Genomic DNA, 16,242 nt, shown 5'->3' on the forward strand with positions numbered 1-16,242 from the left:
CTTTGGCTAGTGGGCAGGAGGCCACACTCCCGTGGGCTGGTTGCAGGATGAGGTACCCAGTTGGAAAAAGACAGCAAGGATCAGATCCAGGTTAGCTTTCACCTCAAATCTGAACTGAATGCAAATGTAGACTCCAATCCTGCACTGAAGTCAATGTGCTCTGTGCAGGTGAACAGGATTGTGAACATATGGCTCATTTGCAGGATCAGGGCCTCAGAGAACGAAGGCCTTATCCTGAAAGACTAGCATTTCTGGTGAGCTGCTCCATGCTACCAATGGGCTTGAGGGCATTCAACCCTATGCATGGGATTGGACCCTAAGCTTGGACTTATCCTGCTGAACTAGTTCCATAAGCTGTGAAGAAATACCAGCTTTCTTGCAAGATATGTTTTGGGGCAGGATGGGGAGAGGAACATAGACAAATACAACATTGCATGCCTTCCAGGTCCCCTTTTATTGAGTGAGTGAATACAAAAATAAGATCATATAGGTGCACAATGATCTGCACCTTGGGAAGAACCATCTTAAATCAGTGGTAAGCAGAGTGTTAATAGCATCTTGTAAATCGTTCTCTTTACAAGAAGGAAGCTTCCTGAAACATGATGCTCTCTTGATTAAAAACTCCCCAACACAGTCAGAGTAATACTTAGCACTCCTCATCCTGTGAGCCTAAAGTGCTTCATAGAAGGTGGGCGAGCATCATCAGCATCATCCTCATTTTACAAATGGGAATGTGCGTGAAATTAACAAAACCCAAGGAACTTAAATCAAATGTAAACACAGAGCTTAGGAAGCACATACCATTCTTAGAGGGTGGTGGCTCACCCTGGTAGCTTCACTTTGCAATGCAAAAATCATTGGCAGAAGCACAGCTGGAAGAGTTCTAGAAATGATTACCGCTCTTATGGCAACCTGTTACAGTTGATAAAAATAAAAATTTATATAGTACATGGCATTTCTCCTAAATTGCACCAGAAGTAATTTGGAAGCACTTTGAGTTTGTCTTATATGCAAACAGGGGAAAGAGCAAGTCACAGGCTTTCCATCTCTTTGATACATATTTAAGCCTCTCTTGGCACCCTGCTCCTGCCTGTCACATTTCTGAGTCCGCATACATTCCATTGATTAAGTAGTCCACTTGTGTATAGTCCTTTTTCTTGTAGCTTTCATAGGCCTGCATGGCAAATAGAATTAAGACTGTTATGAAAAATATGATCCCAAATAGAAGTACTGCCAGGAGTGAACTGGTGTCCACCAAGTACTGAGTCAGAGGCCCAGTGGCAATCAGCAGATTGTCATAGTCTGTGTTTTGCTCATCTCTGCCAAAGCCCAAGGCTGTTGTTTTGGATGCATTTGTTGGAACCATGGTGGTAAGCTTAGTCAAGAAAGTACTATATGTTGTTGTTGTCGTCGTCGTCACCACCCCCGGCCCAGTGGTGGCCTTTGTTGATGGCCGCTGAGTTGCTGAAGTCTTTGTTTGGACTGGGATAGTAGGAGATGGCTTACTTGTGATATTCTGGAGCCTTTCCACTGTAGTTGTCAGGGGCGCAAGAGTTGAAGTAGCTTTGATTGTCGGCACTGTGGGACTGGCACTCTTTGAAGATGGACTGGTGACTGCAGAATCTGGAGAATGTGTTTTCAAGTCCTGTAGGCTGTCGGTGGTTGCCACTATAGATAAACTTGTTGTCAATGGACCAACCCCTACAGTAATAACTGTGCTAGGGATGGGAGTGCTGTGTGTGGCAATGGTTGCATTGTGATACTCTGTTTGGGACACTGCAGTCCTCACTTTCAATTCAGGAGTAGCAATAGTAGTTTGAGACAAGGGTGCTGGTGCCTTTGTAGTTCCTGAAGTGAACATCTTATTACTTGTCTTTTCGAAGGTGGCTGTGGGCATGGAGCTAGAAGTATCGTTATTTGAAGTGAGAGAAGAGGCAGCTGGAGATGTGGTGCTGGTAGGGATAGTGGGATTAGCTGTCAGAACCCCAAGCATCTCTGCAGTTTCATTACCTTTGGCTGATGGAGTAGTTGTACTTATCTCACCTGAGGTTCCCTTGGTGGATTGGGTGGTTGTGGCTTTAGTGGTGGTGGTGGTTGTGGCAGTAGTTGTAATTACTGCTGGTGGGGTCGTTCTGGTATCTGTCATTACAGTCTTTACTTGAGCTGATGGTGAAGGTGGTACCATTGCTCGACTCTCTGTCTGGCTCTCTTGGCTTGCGTTAGATTCTACTTGCCTGCTGGTTCGGACAAGTAGCTGTGCTTCTCTTTTCCTAAGGACAAGCTCTTTGAAAACAAAAACAAAAAGTTCAAAAACCAATGGGCCTAATTCTGATCTCATTCACATTGAAGTAAGTCAGGAGTATCTCCTGAAGCAGATGGTGTGCAGCTTACTTCAATAGAGTTATGCCCTATTTCACGGGTTCTCAAACTGGGGGTCATGACCCTTCAGGGCATCACAAGGTTATTACGTGGGGGTCATGAACTGTCAGTCTCCACCCCAAAACCCATTTCACCTCCAGCATATAAAAAAAGTGTTTTTAATTTGCAGACTCATAGGTTTGCTGTGTGAAAGGAGTCACCAGTACAAAAGTCTGAGAACCACTGCCCTATTTACACCAATGTAAATAAGATCACAATCAAACCTAGCATATCCTCTATTATTTGTGTAAAGCCCTCTCATAAGCTGAACCCTTTCCTGGGTTACTCTCTATGCCGGGCACCTCTGTCATTTGTCTCTCCAGGACTGGAACCCTCTGAATGGCTCAAAGGAAGGGTAACACTTCACCTCTCAAACTGGTTCTCAAAAGCAGAGCAGCAGTACCCTTCACTCTGATCTGACCAGTGACAGAAGCCAAAGGCCTGTGCTCTTACACATTAAAAGGCACCATTCATGGCCTTTATTTAGGCCCATAATTTTACCCCTCTTAAAACTTTTTGAAAATTTCCCCTTAAATACGAAGGGGGCCTCCGCTGATGATCAGGCTTTTAGTAGCATGAATCCCATGAGCATTAAAAGACCTAAGCTGTTAAATCCTCAAGCAACCTTTCACAACACAAAATGAACTGTGGATGAGCTCGTGGGAGTTTTTTTTTTTTTTTTAAAACCTTGTCTACAGAAGAATTTTTAAACACGTTTCAAGATTGGTTCCTCAATTGCCAACAAGCTTCATTTCGTTATGGTGTCACTTTTAATTAAAATTGAAGCCCCTGCTGTTGTAAAACCATGGCTAGCAATTGCTGCTAATGCCTTTCTGATTACCCATGCAGCCTGCCACTTCTGGCATGACATCCTGGCAGTCAAAGGAAATCCAATCCCAAGGTGTCCTCCTTTCAGGGTTTTTGTTTTTGTTTTTTTAAGTCCTTCTGGTTGGGTCCTCCAAAAGGACAGAGTTTAGGGTGCAATAGGTGGCCTAGTGAGCCCTTTCACAGGGACAGGCTAAAAATCATGTTTCTTTAAAAGCCATACCACGTTCTTTCAATATTACAACTACCAGAAGAGACAATGGGACAAATCTTCCAATGGACAGATTCTAAAGTACAAACATATCCTGTGCTCCCTATTCTCAGCCAGAGGTGCAGCAAAGCGCTGAGTGTACGGTATTTAGTATGACGCAATCTTTTTATCATAAAGGTGACTGCGCTATCTGGTTTTACCAGGAGCCCTACAGTGTAGAATTACCTCCAAGTAGATCTTTAATGTCCTGAGCGCTGGCATTCTGACACATATACAGATGGCGACAGTGTAAAAGGACACAGCGATTCTGATAGAACACTGACCAGTTGCAGTAACGATTACCTAAAACACAAGACAAGGGGTTACATAAATGGAAGGAAGTCCTGATTTTAAAAAAATCAGACCCAGTGTGGTCCCGCGATTTTACCATTAGCAAAGCTATTTAAAAAAATAAAATCTCACTGTGCCATGAGTTTTCCTTTACACACAACAGAAAACTGGACCGAAGTGTGCTATATGCAAAGCTCTCTACTTTGTGGTTTCAATTCCATGTTAACTTGAACATTCTACAAACTTGATAACAGGAACCTCTTATGAAATCCATAAAAATCAGCTTTCCAGCAGGATAACATTCAGACTTGGTCCAAATGGCTGGGATTCCAGTTAAACCAATGGAACTGCACCAGGTGAAAGTCACATCATGACTAAATTCTTACCCTTTTAAGACAGTGTTGAGAGAGAGAGCGCGCGAGCGCTCTCGTTATTGGTGTCCTTCCCCCACACCACAAACTAATGCACTCTGGGGTTTGAAATCCCATAGTCTGTGAAGTGATCGTGACAGTGACCCTAAGAGTATGTCTACATTGCAATAAAAGTCCCACAGCATAACTGTGCCTGGCCAGGCTCAAGTTGGAGGCCAGGCTCAGACTTCGAGGGGACAGGACCTTAGAGTGCAGGCTCCAGCTTGAGTCCGAATATCTACATTACATGTTTTAACCCCACAGTCCAACCCCAGATCAGCTGACCCAGGCTCTGAGACGTGGTGCCACAGGTTTTTTAACTGAAGTGTAGAATGTACCCTAAGAGCCTATCAATGCCCACTGCCATGTAAGAGGAACTCCTATCAGGCCTGAAATTCTCTACATCTAATACATGGACATCATATTTATCTTACACATTTTTTATAGGTATCAAAGGAAAGCCGGTGACATACTGGCCATTAATATCACTGTGAAATGTATATATCAACAAAGGATTATGGATACTTACTGATATTAAAGTCTGTAACCAACTAAAGGGAAAAATGGATTTCCTTTCAGAAAGAAGGAGGACTCGTTATCTCCCTGTCTCTAATGCAAATTGAGCGTGGCGATGCCAAAGGCAATGGACAGTTCACTTGCATTGGAGATAAACAGGAGAGCAAATCAACATGAAGACATGGAATCACAGGAAGACACAGGTTTATCCTGACTCTAGTGACAAAGACACTTTGGGGAAAACAGGGAGAAGCAAGAAAACATTTTGTTATTCCAATGAGAGGACAAACAATTCAATGCTATTAGCATTCTGTGAATGGGGTGGATGACGCTGAAAGGTTTTTTTAGGTAAAAAGCTACTCTTAGACAAGGATTGTAACCTCTTGAATTAAGTTTTAGTCTCCAGAAAGTGTGATTATACTTTTATTTGTAACCATTTTCCTGTTTCTATTATCTCTGCTTAGTATCACTTAAGAATAAATTTATTAATCTGCTCTTTGTTCATCTCAGTGTTATTATATTAGATGGAGGTGTGCACCCTCAGCTGAGCCAAGTGTGTATTTTGTCATTTCTGAGACAGCGGGCTTGGTATTTCTGCCAGCATCCAGTGACGGGCTGGATGCTGCCTGGAGATGCTTTTGGAGCATCCAGAAACTGAAATACATGAAGTAAGGCAAAGTGAGGACTGGTAGTGTTAAGGAGTTTGTTTGGCTGGGAGCTGTAACACAGTATAGCAAAAGAAGAATTTGTTGGTGCTAAGGCAGAAGGGTAAAAGTGTGATTTACAGTTTTGGACCCCCAAGACAGTGTTAGTGACCTTATGAAAATATAGTCAAGTGAACATGAGAGGAGATTGTACAGGATGGCTGGCCAGAAAATGGGGAGTGCTTGGAACAAAGTCACGAGGGACCAGTTGGGCAGTGTCCAATTGCTCAGTCAGAAGCCAGTTACAGTGTACTCATTACTCCTGACAGAGTTCTGCACATATGGCCTGCATTTTTCTGTGCCCTTCTCCGCTCAGAAAAAACACAAAGTCTGCCAGGGGACACACACCTCCTTCCCCAGCAGCACATCTGTTCCAGCACGCCTGGAGCAGCCTTAGAGATGGGATGGAGAGGCTGAGTGTGCATGCCTGATCACCGTGGGGGGTGAGTAGGGGCAGCTGAGCTGGGCATACGTGTGTGTGCACCAACAAGCGAGAGAGAGCATGCGCATGAGAGAGAGAGAGCGAACGCACACCTCTGTCCCTCTCACTTGCTATTGCAGCTCGCTGGCATGGAAAGGTAGGGTTTTTTATTATGCAGGAGACAGACTAGAGGCAGAAATGTAGCAGTCTGCCTGAGTTAACTGATCTCATTCTCTGAGGCAGAAATGTAGCAGCCTGTCTATGTAGTAACACAGTTAATGTTCTTATTGTTAGGTAAGAGTTTCCATTCTCAGTCAATTCCGCCAGGAGCATAAAACTGGTGAAAGTTTTAAGGCCCCTGCATTGCCAGAATGATGTAAAGAAGCCTTATTATAAATTACAGTAAGAGAATCCTCAGCTAGGAAGGTCTATGTGCTCTCTCATTTTTTCCTGTGCCAAAGTGACACAATGGAGTTAGATTACAGCTCAGGATTTATTTTAAAAAAAAAAACACACACCACAAAAACAGAGCAAATAAAACATTTGCCAAGCAGTCAATAAAATATTGGGACAATTAGAACCAAGCACTTCCCAAAGTACTTAGCCAGGTCCAGGACAACTATTAGAAAACTGTATGACTTTCATGTGTGAAAGTCTGAGCAATTTAAAATGACACTTTTTAAAAATTATTTGCTGTTTGGTGTTCTGTAATGTAATTTAAATGAAAATCCAGGGTTACAACTGGAATGCAGGGTATTAGTTACCAAGTGTTCGTAACTTAATGTTCATGTGTTTAGGAAATGCTGAATAGTTAGTTTAAACTACAATCCAGAAAAAAGTCACTAATTACCAAAACAATTGAAACTGGTGTGACTATATTGCATTATTTTGACAAATAGGCAGAATTTTGAATTTTTTGGCACAAAATCCAGTCAGGAGAAACTCATACATACTGCTATATGGAGTGATTCACCCTCATACGCTCTTAAAAACATTAAGTGTGAACGGGGGAAGAGCAATCATATGCTGCATGTAGTGTGTTTTTTGTTTAAAGTTATCTCCAAAGTCACTGGTCCTCACCAAGGATTAAGACCATGGCAAGCCTGAAATTATAAAAATAAGCCATTTATGTTACCTGAGAAAAAAAAAAGCATCTAGAAAATTTCTTAACTTGTGAGGAGGGTGAATAAAAGCCTTTACATTCTTTGGCAGCTCAGAAAACAGCTCAGTGGAATTTCACTGAGTTGCCTGGAGGTTGGGGCATGCAGCATTTCTCAGAGTCAGGCCCTTACAACTCTAAGCCCTGCTTGGGCCAGAAACGACATCTTCAATTCAGTTGTATAGGACAGAACACACCTCAATGCATGGCAAATTATAAACAAATTGCATGCATCAGGACACAAGCTGTTCGTGGCAGGGGTTAGGAAGGAATTTTTCACCCCATACATTATGTAAACAATTGGTCAGGTGTGTGAGTTTCCCAGTCCTACCCTATCACTTGCCTTTGAAGCACCACCGAATACCAGGCTAACTGGATTGAACTGGTATCACAAATCCTGTAATACCTGTGTTTGGGGGAGGCAAAAGCCCCAAATACCCTACAACTTATTTTCTATCTTGTCTGTATACTCAGTCAGTCAGTTACTGGAAATCAAAAAAAAAAATAAAATAAGAGACATTCAAAGATATTTTAAAGGGAATCGTGCAGGGGGCAGGACCCAAGATCTGGCCCTTCACAGGATGGACCTTTCTTTTGAAACATTATATTAAAAAAAAATTCAGCCTCTTAGACAAGGGACAGAACTGTGAAGATCTCTGCAGACAAGCAGGAACAAAGCCCGCAGGTGTGCAATGTGTGCGGAGAGCAAGGATGCTGGCTTGTGTGGACATGCTACGCTGTCCCTTCATTCTCTTGTACTGGGCAGAATGTCCCATAACTATGACACATTAGCTCCGCTCTTCTGAGCCAGCTGGGGAGTGAAATTCTCTGAAATCCTGTGCTCCAAAACACAAATATTCCCTGTTTCAGCCTCAAGCTGGATAAAAAAACCTCCGGAACTGTGCAACATACACAAAAGTCAATCCCCTCCCAATACCAATCCTTCCCACCGGAGTCGCTGGTTTTGTTTGTCCAGTACCTGGGAATTCCAGACCCCAGTCTCCTTGCCAAAAGACGAGAGATTTCTCCATCATTATTTCCATCATAGTAGCATCGCAAGGCATTAGCCTAAACCCCCTTGTGCTAGGCAGTGTACAAGCATATAAACAGACAGTCCAGTGGCAACTCTTCCCCAATGAAGATGCAGTTGTACTGGTTTAAAGTGCTTGATCAGTATAGTTTATTCCCATACGCGAAGGGGAATAAGCTGTACTAGTATAAATCACTTTCATACCAGTCTAACTGCTTCCACACTAGGGCTTAGAACAAAACTATATAGGTAAAGGAAAATCACCCCTGAACTGGCATAGTTATAGTGGTCTAGCTTTTCTAGTTTAGACCAGGCCTAACAATACAGGCTGATACCTTCATGCTGCTAAAAATCTCATGCTTTGGGGATTAAATAGGGGACAGGAAAGGAATCCACCCCCTCCTCCAATGTATTTTGGATTTGGGGTTTTTTGTCTTCTTCTGAAGCGTCAGAGATGGCCACAGCTGGAGAGAACACACACTGGGTGGAGTGGGGCGGTGCTTTAAGATGGTACTGAGAATGCTCAGGATCTAATTGATAGCTATTTTCGAGGTCAGAACAGAATTTCCCCTGTCAGACTAGTGGTGACCAGAGTTTTTTCCCCACCTTCCTTTGCAGCATTGAGTGAGGATGACTTACCAGAATTATCTAGGTGTCTCTCACTAAATCAATTCCCTGCCATTAGAGGGGCCTCGGGCACTGGTGTGCCTTGGCCCCTCCTATTCTCTGCCTGTGACACACAATAGTTTAGTCTTCGGAGGGCTGTAACACTTTGGGCCTAATTTTAGTTATTGGGGTTGGTGGGGAGGGGGGCTGCTGACCTGTAATATACAGGAGATCAGTCTAGATGATGAGGTAGTCCCTTCTGGCCTTAAACTCTATGACCTTGTGCTCCCCTCATCCATTTGCAACAAGATATTGGGGAGAGTAAAAAACTAAAAATAAATTTAAATTGGGGAGGGTAGAAGCATAGAACAATAAGATGTATTTTTGGATATGTAGCTCTAGTAATGTCCTTAAAAATAACCGGTGAAGAGGAAGGGGGATTCATTCCTTTCCTTCCAGATCATCTTTCAGCACATAGTACATTCTGGCAGGAGCAAAAGTGACGGGGAAATCTGGAGAGTGTACACCATCCATCCTGCACAGTCACACTATGCCAGTCTCGTATGAGATACCAAACCAGCACATCTCTGATGGCACCACTGGTTTCTATAAAATTGGACGGATTAACCTTTCCCCAAAGCTGTGATTCAAAAAAAGCATTTAAAAAACACATGAAAGTACTGCAAACGCCAAGCATTCATAAATCAGAAAGGCCCCCCAAAATCAGGAGACTGGTTTTAAAAAATAAAAATTAAAAAAAAAATAAAAAATCATGTTTTCAAAAATAAAGAGATCCAGAATTTAGTCTTTTCCTTACAATTTACATTTGCCAGCTTTTCTTTAAATGAGGGACAAACATTTCTTTAAATGAAACGGATTCTCATATAATCACATGACTCCAGGAGCAACAGGTGCTCTGTAAATCAATAAAATCAGCATGTAGGTGCAGTATGTCCCCAGGCTGACAGCTAGAAGGGCAGAGGCCAAATTTTTCCAACTTTAGGGCTTAGTTCAGAATCTTTTAAGTGGTTGTTCTTAGTGCCATAGCGCCTCCTGGTGTTAGGGTGTTGCAGGGACTTGGCCTCTAGAACCTCCCACCTAGCCCAGCCAGTGGCCACTTCCTGGGTCCTGTGATCCGCTGTCTCTGTCCAAATCTATGGTCTGGCATCTAGCCAGGTCCATTAGAAGTTCAATCCCCTTGCAGTTGGACATTTGTTTACCCTGGAAGTTCAAATAAATACCCAAACTAACAGTTCCTCTGCCCCTCTTTAGCTACACTGAAGTTCTCTGCTTCTTGGCCCCTACTCCTGGGCCCTGAAGAGCTTCTCCTATGTGGCTTCTTCCCAGCAGGTTCTCCCCCCACTCCCCAGGAACTCCAAACAGCTTCCATCAGGGATTTCCTTACAGGCCGTAACTCAGTTCTTCTCTCCTCACCCCCCAAAAATGAGCCCGACCTGTGTGTCTCCTCCAGCCTAACTTGCCCAAACCCCTCCCAGAGACAGAAATCTCTTAGCTCCCCTCTAGACTGAGTTCACAGTAGTTGGCTTCTCTCTCATACCCTGCAATTGGGGTCACTCATCAAGTCTCCATCATTCTCAGCTGAGGGATAGCTGTCCAGTCACATGCAAGGCTGAGCCCAGCTTGCTGGAAAAAGCCAGCCAGCAGGTGACATGCCTAAATAAATGGCCTGATTTTCAGATTTACCTGACACCTTTGAGAGAGGGAAGTGGGGGAGGGGCGAGGAGAGAAGAGTCAAGCTACATACAGAATTTAGGTACCCATATTTGAAAATTTCTGGACATAAAATGCATTTTCATGTTTCCCCAAGGGCCTAACACCCCAGGGAATCCATGTGTTACGGAAGGTGAACGAGACCCTCTCAGGAACATGAGTATCTCAACACTGCAGCACTGCTCTGATACTTTACAAAGATCAAAAATTTCAAAAGTGATTTTTTTGGGCCCAAATGGAGACACCTCATAAGGGATTGATCAGAAAATGCTGAGCACCCATCTTCTGAAAACCAGGGCCCTTTACGGCATCTCAAGTTATGTACCCAATATCACTAGGCAGTCACTTTAAATTGTCAATTCTCAGCCAAGCTAGTGCAGGGTTAAGCAATTAGCTCCTTTCAAGACAGAAAACATGCAAGTGCGAATATCAGTGAGCAAAGATTGCTCCACCAGCACAGCTGTCTTCTGTAGCAATGTTCGCTTACCAACATGTGGCTGCATGGTACGTTGATAGAGTTAAGTGACCTCACACCAGTCACACGCACACTATCAGCACACACGCACACTGCTTCTTATGGAAGCTAGAAAGCCCCTGGGAAATGGCTGTTCTGTTTTCAATTTAAAACAAAACTGTCAAATTATTGAGCCACCACAGAACTGCACACAGAAGCCATAATTATAAATGCTTGTAAACAAATAGAGTAAAAAAAAAAAAAAAGAGAAATGGGGAGAGGGAGGAGAAGAGCCCTTTAAGAACATGGAAATCCGGACAGTTTTTATGCTAAAGGAAGACCAGCTCACCTGAAGGTGATACGCCTCTACAAGTGCGTCTGCAATGCTTTTCGCTGCTCAGCCGGTTTACTCGTACCACCCGAGCGCCTCTCTCCTTTAAGGTGGAAATTCTGTTTTCAGATATGCACAGGGAAATCAACAGGAAAAATACAACAGCAGTCCACATCTTGAAGGCTGGCCTTGGAATCACGCTATTCTTCCCTTAGAGCCTGTTGTGCAGGAGAAGCATTTGCCAATTACCTTCAGGTCCTAAGCGACATATCTGTCAAACGGAAATATTAAAAATATATATATAGAGAGAGAGGGTACATTAAAGATTTAAATCGTTCTGAACTCCTTTTCATCTGCAGATCTCACAGCACTTTACAAAAGGAAGGCAAGCATCATTATCTCCATTACACAGATGAAGAAACAGGCAGAGTGCGTAAGAAGTGACTTGCCCAAGGTCATACAGGTCAGCGGAAGAGCGAGGACTAGAATTCTGATCTCCTTAGTCTAGCACTTTCCACGCTGGATCATGCTGAAAACCGCAGGAGACAGAAGCTGCAGCTCCTAGCTCACAGTTTAGGAACTAAGTTTCCAAAGGTCCCAAGTAAAGAAGTTTTAAGGCCCACACATGCAAAACGTACGCTCCACACGGACATGAAAGAGCTATTGAAAATGTAGCAAATTCCTCCCTATGTCATTTTGATCATGTCTGGGGGAGCTTGTCTAACCACTGTTGAAGCAGGTCATGCAGAGGCTGGAATAGCACAGCGGGAGTCAGTCACAAACCATATGAAAAAGATGATGAGATGAAAACAAGTGAACTAATTCCAGCAGATGTATCAAGTTGTTAACTGATATCCCAAATCAACATCAAACCCATGGAAGCAGGCTAATCCAGGTACAAAGCTGCACATTGCTAAATTGTGGCTTTAGAGTCAGACAGGCTGGCGGGCAGTGTTCAAAACAGTGAAATTAAAAGAAAAACATGTTACACACATAGCCAGGTGGCTGAGCTCCACAGTTCAGGTCAGCTGTCAGAACCCACCCAAAGTTTAAACCCATGGTTTTGATTACTCCTTACATACACAGCACAGCTTATTTGGGAGGATAACTGCACATAGCCTCAAGTTTCTATCAGTTTGCCGTGTTTGTAATGGGAGGACAACATTTATGCTTTACAGGCCCACATCAAGCAAGATGTGTGGGTGTCTCAGGCTGACGTACAAGCCCCACAGGAAACATGAGAGAGTGGACATGGCCACTGTGGCTGGATATAGGTTACTTAGTCCTGCTAAAGTTCTAGCAACTTGGGTGGGACAAGAGAGGAGTAGAGGGATCTGTACACTTGACACGTCTAAAATTGGCCCTGCTTTTATGTCAGGAAATGCCCAAGAACAGTGGTTATCAACCGGTCGATCGTGATCAACTGGTCAATCCTAGAGGATCTTCCAGTCGATTGCGATCTCTGGTGGCACAGCTGCTAAGACAGGCTCCCTGCCTGCCCTGGTCCCATGCCACTCTCGTAAGTGGCCAGTGCAGCCGGGGTCTCCCTCCATGCGCTGCTCCTGCCTGCAAGTACTGCCCCCCCATTGGCCGGGAACAGGGAGCTGTGGCCAATAGGAGCTGCAGAGATGGTGCTTGCAGAGAGGGGCAGCGCGTGGAGCCACATGCTGCACCCCCCCAGGGTTGAAAGAGCATGTTGGCCCCTTCCAGGAGTGGCATGGGGCTGGGGTAGGCAGGGAGCTGCCTTAATGATAAGTGCTGCCTGGTGGGAGGCCACACCCCAAACCCAGTTCACACTGCTTGCAGTCTAGCAGACTTTGCTCCACTATATGCAAGTAAGCGGACAATGTCCCTTCCCCCATTCCTCGTAGAAACAATAGGCCCTTGTCCAATACCTGTTCCCACTGAAGTCAGTGGAAAGATTCCCATCGACTTCAGTGGACTTTGGATGAATCATGCCCTTACCTTGTAACTGGAGTGATTCTGCTGCCTCAGAACTTGAAGCCTCGGAGGTAAGCCTGTACTTACAGAGAGTTCAGCATGGACTAGATTGGATGCTTCCAGGGCTTTTCCCTACAAGACTTTCAGAGCCACCCTCCTCCTCCCTCACCTGAGCAAGTCACAAACATCTCACAGGCAGGTATGACTCCTCAGGTGGAGCTCTCTCTAAATGCAAGCATGTTCCGCAAGGAGTGTGTGGAGAGTGGGTATACCATAGAGGAGGATTATCTGACCATCTTACTGTCCAGTCAAAAGGGAGGCTTCCGCGGGATCCTGTTATAGTCATCGACATAACGAGTCTCTTCAACCAGTGCCATCCTTGCCATTTAAGAATCTCTGAAATTGAGGATTCTGAGAAAGCACTGACCAGTGCTTACCAGCTCATAGTACCTATCCATATATTGCTACAGTGCACTGTGGAATCTAGGTGCTAATTTTTCTTGGCCATTTACGTTTTCAGAATCCTGCACAAGGGCTTAGATTCACCAAAACGTAGGACTGGAAGGGACCTCAATAAGTTATCTAATCAAGTTCCCTGCACTGCGGCAGGACTAAGTATTATCTAGACCATCTCTGATAGGTGTTTGTCTAACCTGTTCTTAAAAACCTCCAATGATGGAGATTCTAAAACATCCTTAGGTGATTTGTTTCAGTACTAAACAACCCTTACAGTTCAGAAGTTTTTCCTAATGTCTAACCTAAATCTCCTATGGGAAAATCTAAGCTCATCACTTCTTGTCCTGTCCTCAGTGGATGAGGAAAACAATTTATCACCCTCCTCTTTACAACAACCTTTCATGGATTTAAAGACTTCTCTCTCAGTCTTCTGTTTTCCAGACTAAACCTCAATTTTTTTTTTTCAGTCTTTCCTCATAGGGCATGTTTTCCAGACCTTTAATAATTTTTGTTACTCTCCTTTGGACTTTCTCCAATTTGTCCACCTCTTTCCCAAAGTGCAGTGCCCAGGACTGGACACAACACTCCCAGTTGAGGCCTTATTAGTGCTGAGTAGCATGGAAGATTTACTTCTCATATCTTGCTTACAACACTCCTGCTAATACATCCCAGAATGATGTTCACCTTTTTTGCAACAAAATTACACGGACAACTGATTTAGTTGGCGATGCACTACAACCTCCCAATCCTCTTCTGCAGTGCTCCTTCCTAGCCATTTTGCATTTGTGCAATTCATTATCCTTCCTAAGTGGAGTACTTTGTATTTGTCCTTACTGAATTTCATTCTATTTATTTCAGGCTAGTTCTTCAGTTTGTCAAGATCATTTTAAATTCTAATCCTTGTACTCCAAAGCACTTGCAACTCCTCCCAGCTTGGCATCCTCCATGAACTTTACAAGTGTATGCCATTATCCAAATCATTTATTAAGACATAGAATAGAACTGGTCCCAAGAGAGATCCCTGCAGGACCCCCTTCAATATGCTGTTCCAGCTTGGCTGTGAACCACTGATAACTATTAAGTATCATTTTCCAACCAGCTATGCACCCACCTTGTGGTAGGTTTGCCTAGGCTATATTTCCCTAGTATGTTCATGAGAAGGTCATGACAGAGTATCAAAAACCTTACTGAAGTCGACAGCTAAACAAATCCCCATAACAGCCTATACGGACGTAGGTCGGTAAGTCTGATTATCCCTGTTTTACAGAAGAAGAAGCTGAGGCACAGATGTGATGCAAATTGCTCAAGCCCACAGAGCAGTAGTCCAGTGACAGACAGTAAATTACTGAAGCAGGAACAGAACTTGGGAGCCCTATTGGCAGGGCATACAGGCCTGGTCTATTTCTAAAACCAAGCTACGTCTCTGATGTAGCTAAAATCGACTTAAGCCCAGTGTAGACACCGGTAGGTTGATGGGTGAATTCTTCTGTTGACCTAGCTATTGCCTCTGGAGGGGATGGATTTACTATGGTGACAGAAAACCCCTTTCGTTGCTGCAGCAACTATCTACAGTACAGCACTTGCAGTGCTGATAGACATATCCAAAAAGTCACAATGTCTTAAAATTCAGCACATATCAACATCTACCCCAGTTATACTGTGAGCCCGCTCAAGAGATGCAAAAAGCTTTGTTCTGGTGAAAGGTGCTATTTTGTGCCCACTGCAAATACATTTAGATCGTCTGCAGTCACAAGGGAAAGGGGAGCTTGCACCTCTGATTTTAGCTGCATGCTCTTCTTGAGCTACAGCCTGTAGCAGACAATGTAGTACCCCGTTCTCTTTGTGCAAACAGATTTTACTCCTCAGCTAAGAGTTCACACTCTGGCCGGCCCTCCTGCTGGTTAGAAATATTTCTGGGACTGACTTGGCAAGAGTAGACTTGTTAGAGAAATGCAGCTCATGAGCCCCATCTAGTCTTGTCCCAAGAGAACTGCTCCTGCTTTCCATTTAGGATTTGCTAAGGCCCTGTTTACATTACGCACTGGTATAATGTTAGGGTGACCAGATAGCAAGTGTGAAAAATTGGGACGGAGGTGCAGGGGTAATAGGAGCCTATATAAGAAAGACCCCAAAATCAAGACTGTCCCTGTAAAATCGGGACATCTGGTCACCCTAAATGACATTGATATTGCTGCTCATACAGACCCATAATGTAGATATGCTGCACGAGTAAGCGCTGCTTTTTTTGCCCTCTTATTGAATTTTTTTTTTAACAAGGAAAAAATACATAAACTTTTCATAATATATTAGCCATCTGCTATCAAATCTTAGCTACAATTTTAAATATTAAACTATACAGAAAGTGGTTAAAATATAAATCAAATTGTACTATACAATTTACAAACAAATTTGCTTATAAACATCCAACTAGTTAAAGAAAATTATTAAAATAAAGAAGAATAGAAGCATAATTCAGAGGAGGGGGACAGAGACCGAACGAGAAGGAAGTGGGTAGAGAAGTGGGGCCAGGCCCATGCACTTAATAGGATCATTCAGATACTTCCAGGAGAGCACCCTATAGCTCTGAAAATTTTTCTTGGCTATTTCTATTATGGTTTAGAATTCTTTCCAGGGTGGACAAGCTTACGATGTTTATGCTTCAGCCTTCAATTCTCGGTCGCTTTTTGGATTTCCATTTT

At 43.6% G+C, this 16,242-nt stretch overlaps 1 protein-coding gene across 2 annotated transcripts in view; it reads right to left on the bottom strand.

The window, feature by feature from the left end:
- Positions 1-435: 435 nt before the first annotated feature.
- Positions 436-16,242, bottom strand: part of C4H11orf24 (chromosome 4 C11orf24 homolog) — a 50,438-nt gene continuing 34,631 nt past the window's right edge. For both annotated transcript variants that reach the window (XM_075065059.1, XM_032801565.2), the window contains 3 exons: positions 11,165-11,417; positions 3,680-3,796; positions 436-2,283 (listed from right to left, as the gene is read on the bottom strand). In XM_075065059.1, coding sequence (XP_074921160.1) covers positions 1,094-2,283; positions 3,680-3,796; positions 11,165-11,321 — 1,464 coding nt within the window. In that variant the 5' untranslated portion in view covers positions 11,322-11,417 and the 3' untranslated portion in view covers positions 436-1,093. The remainder of the gene's footprint in view (positions 2,284-3,679; positions 3,797-11,164; positions 11,418-16,242) is intronic.

This window comes from Chelonoidis abingdonii, chromosome 4 (assembly GCF_003597395.2).
Source record: "Chelonoidis abingdonii isolate Lonesome George chromosome 4, CheloAbing_2.0, whole genome shotgun sequence".
NCBI classification, from domain to species: Eukaryota; Metazoa; Chordata; order Testudines; family Testudinidae; genus Chelonoidis; species Chelonoidis abingdonii.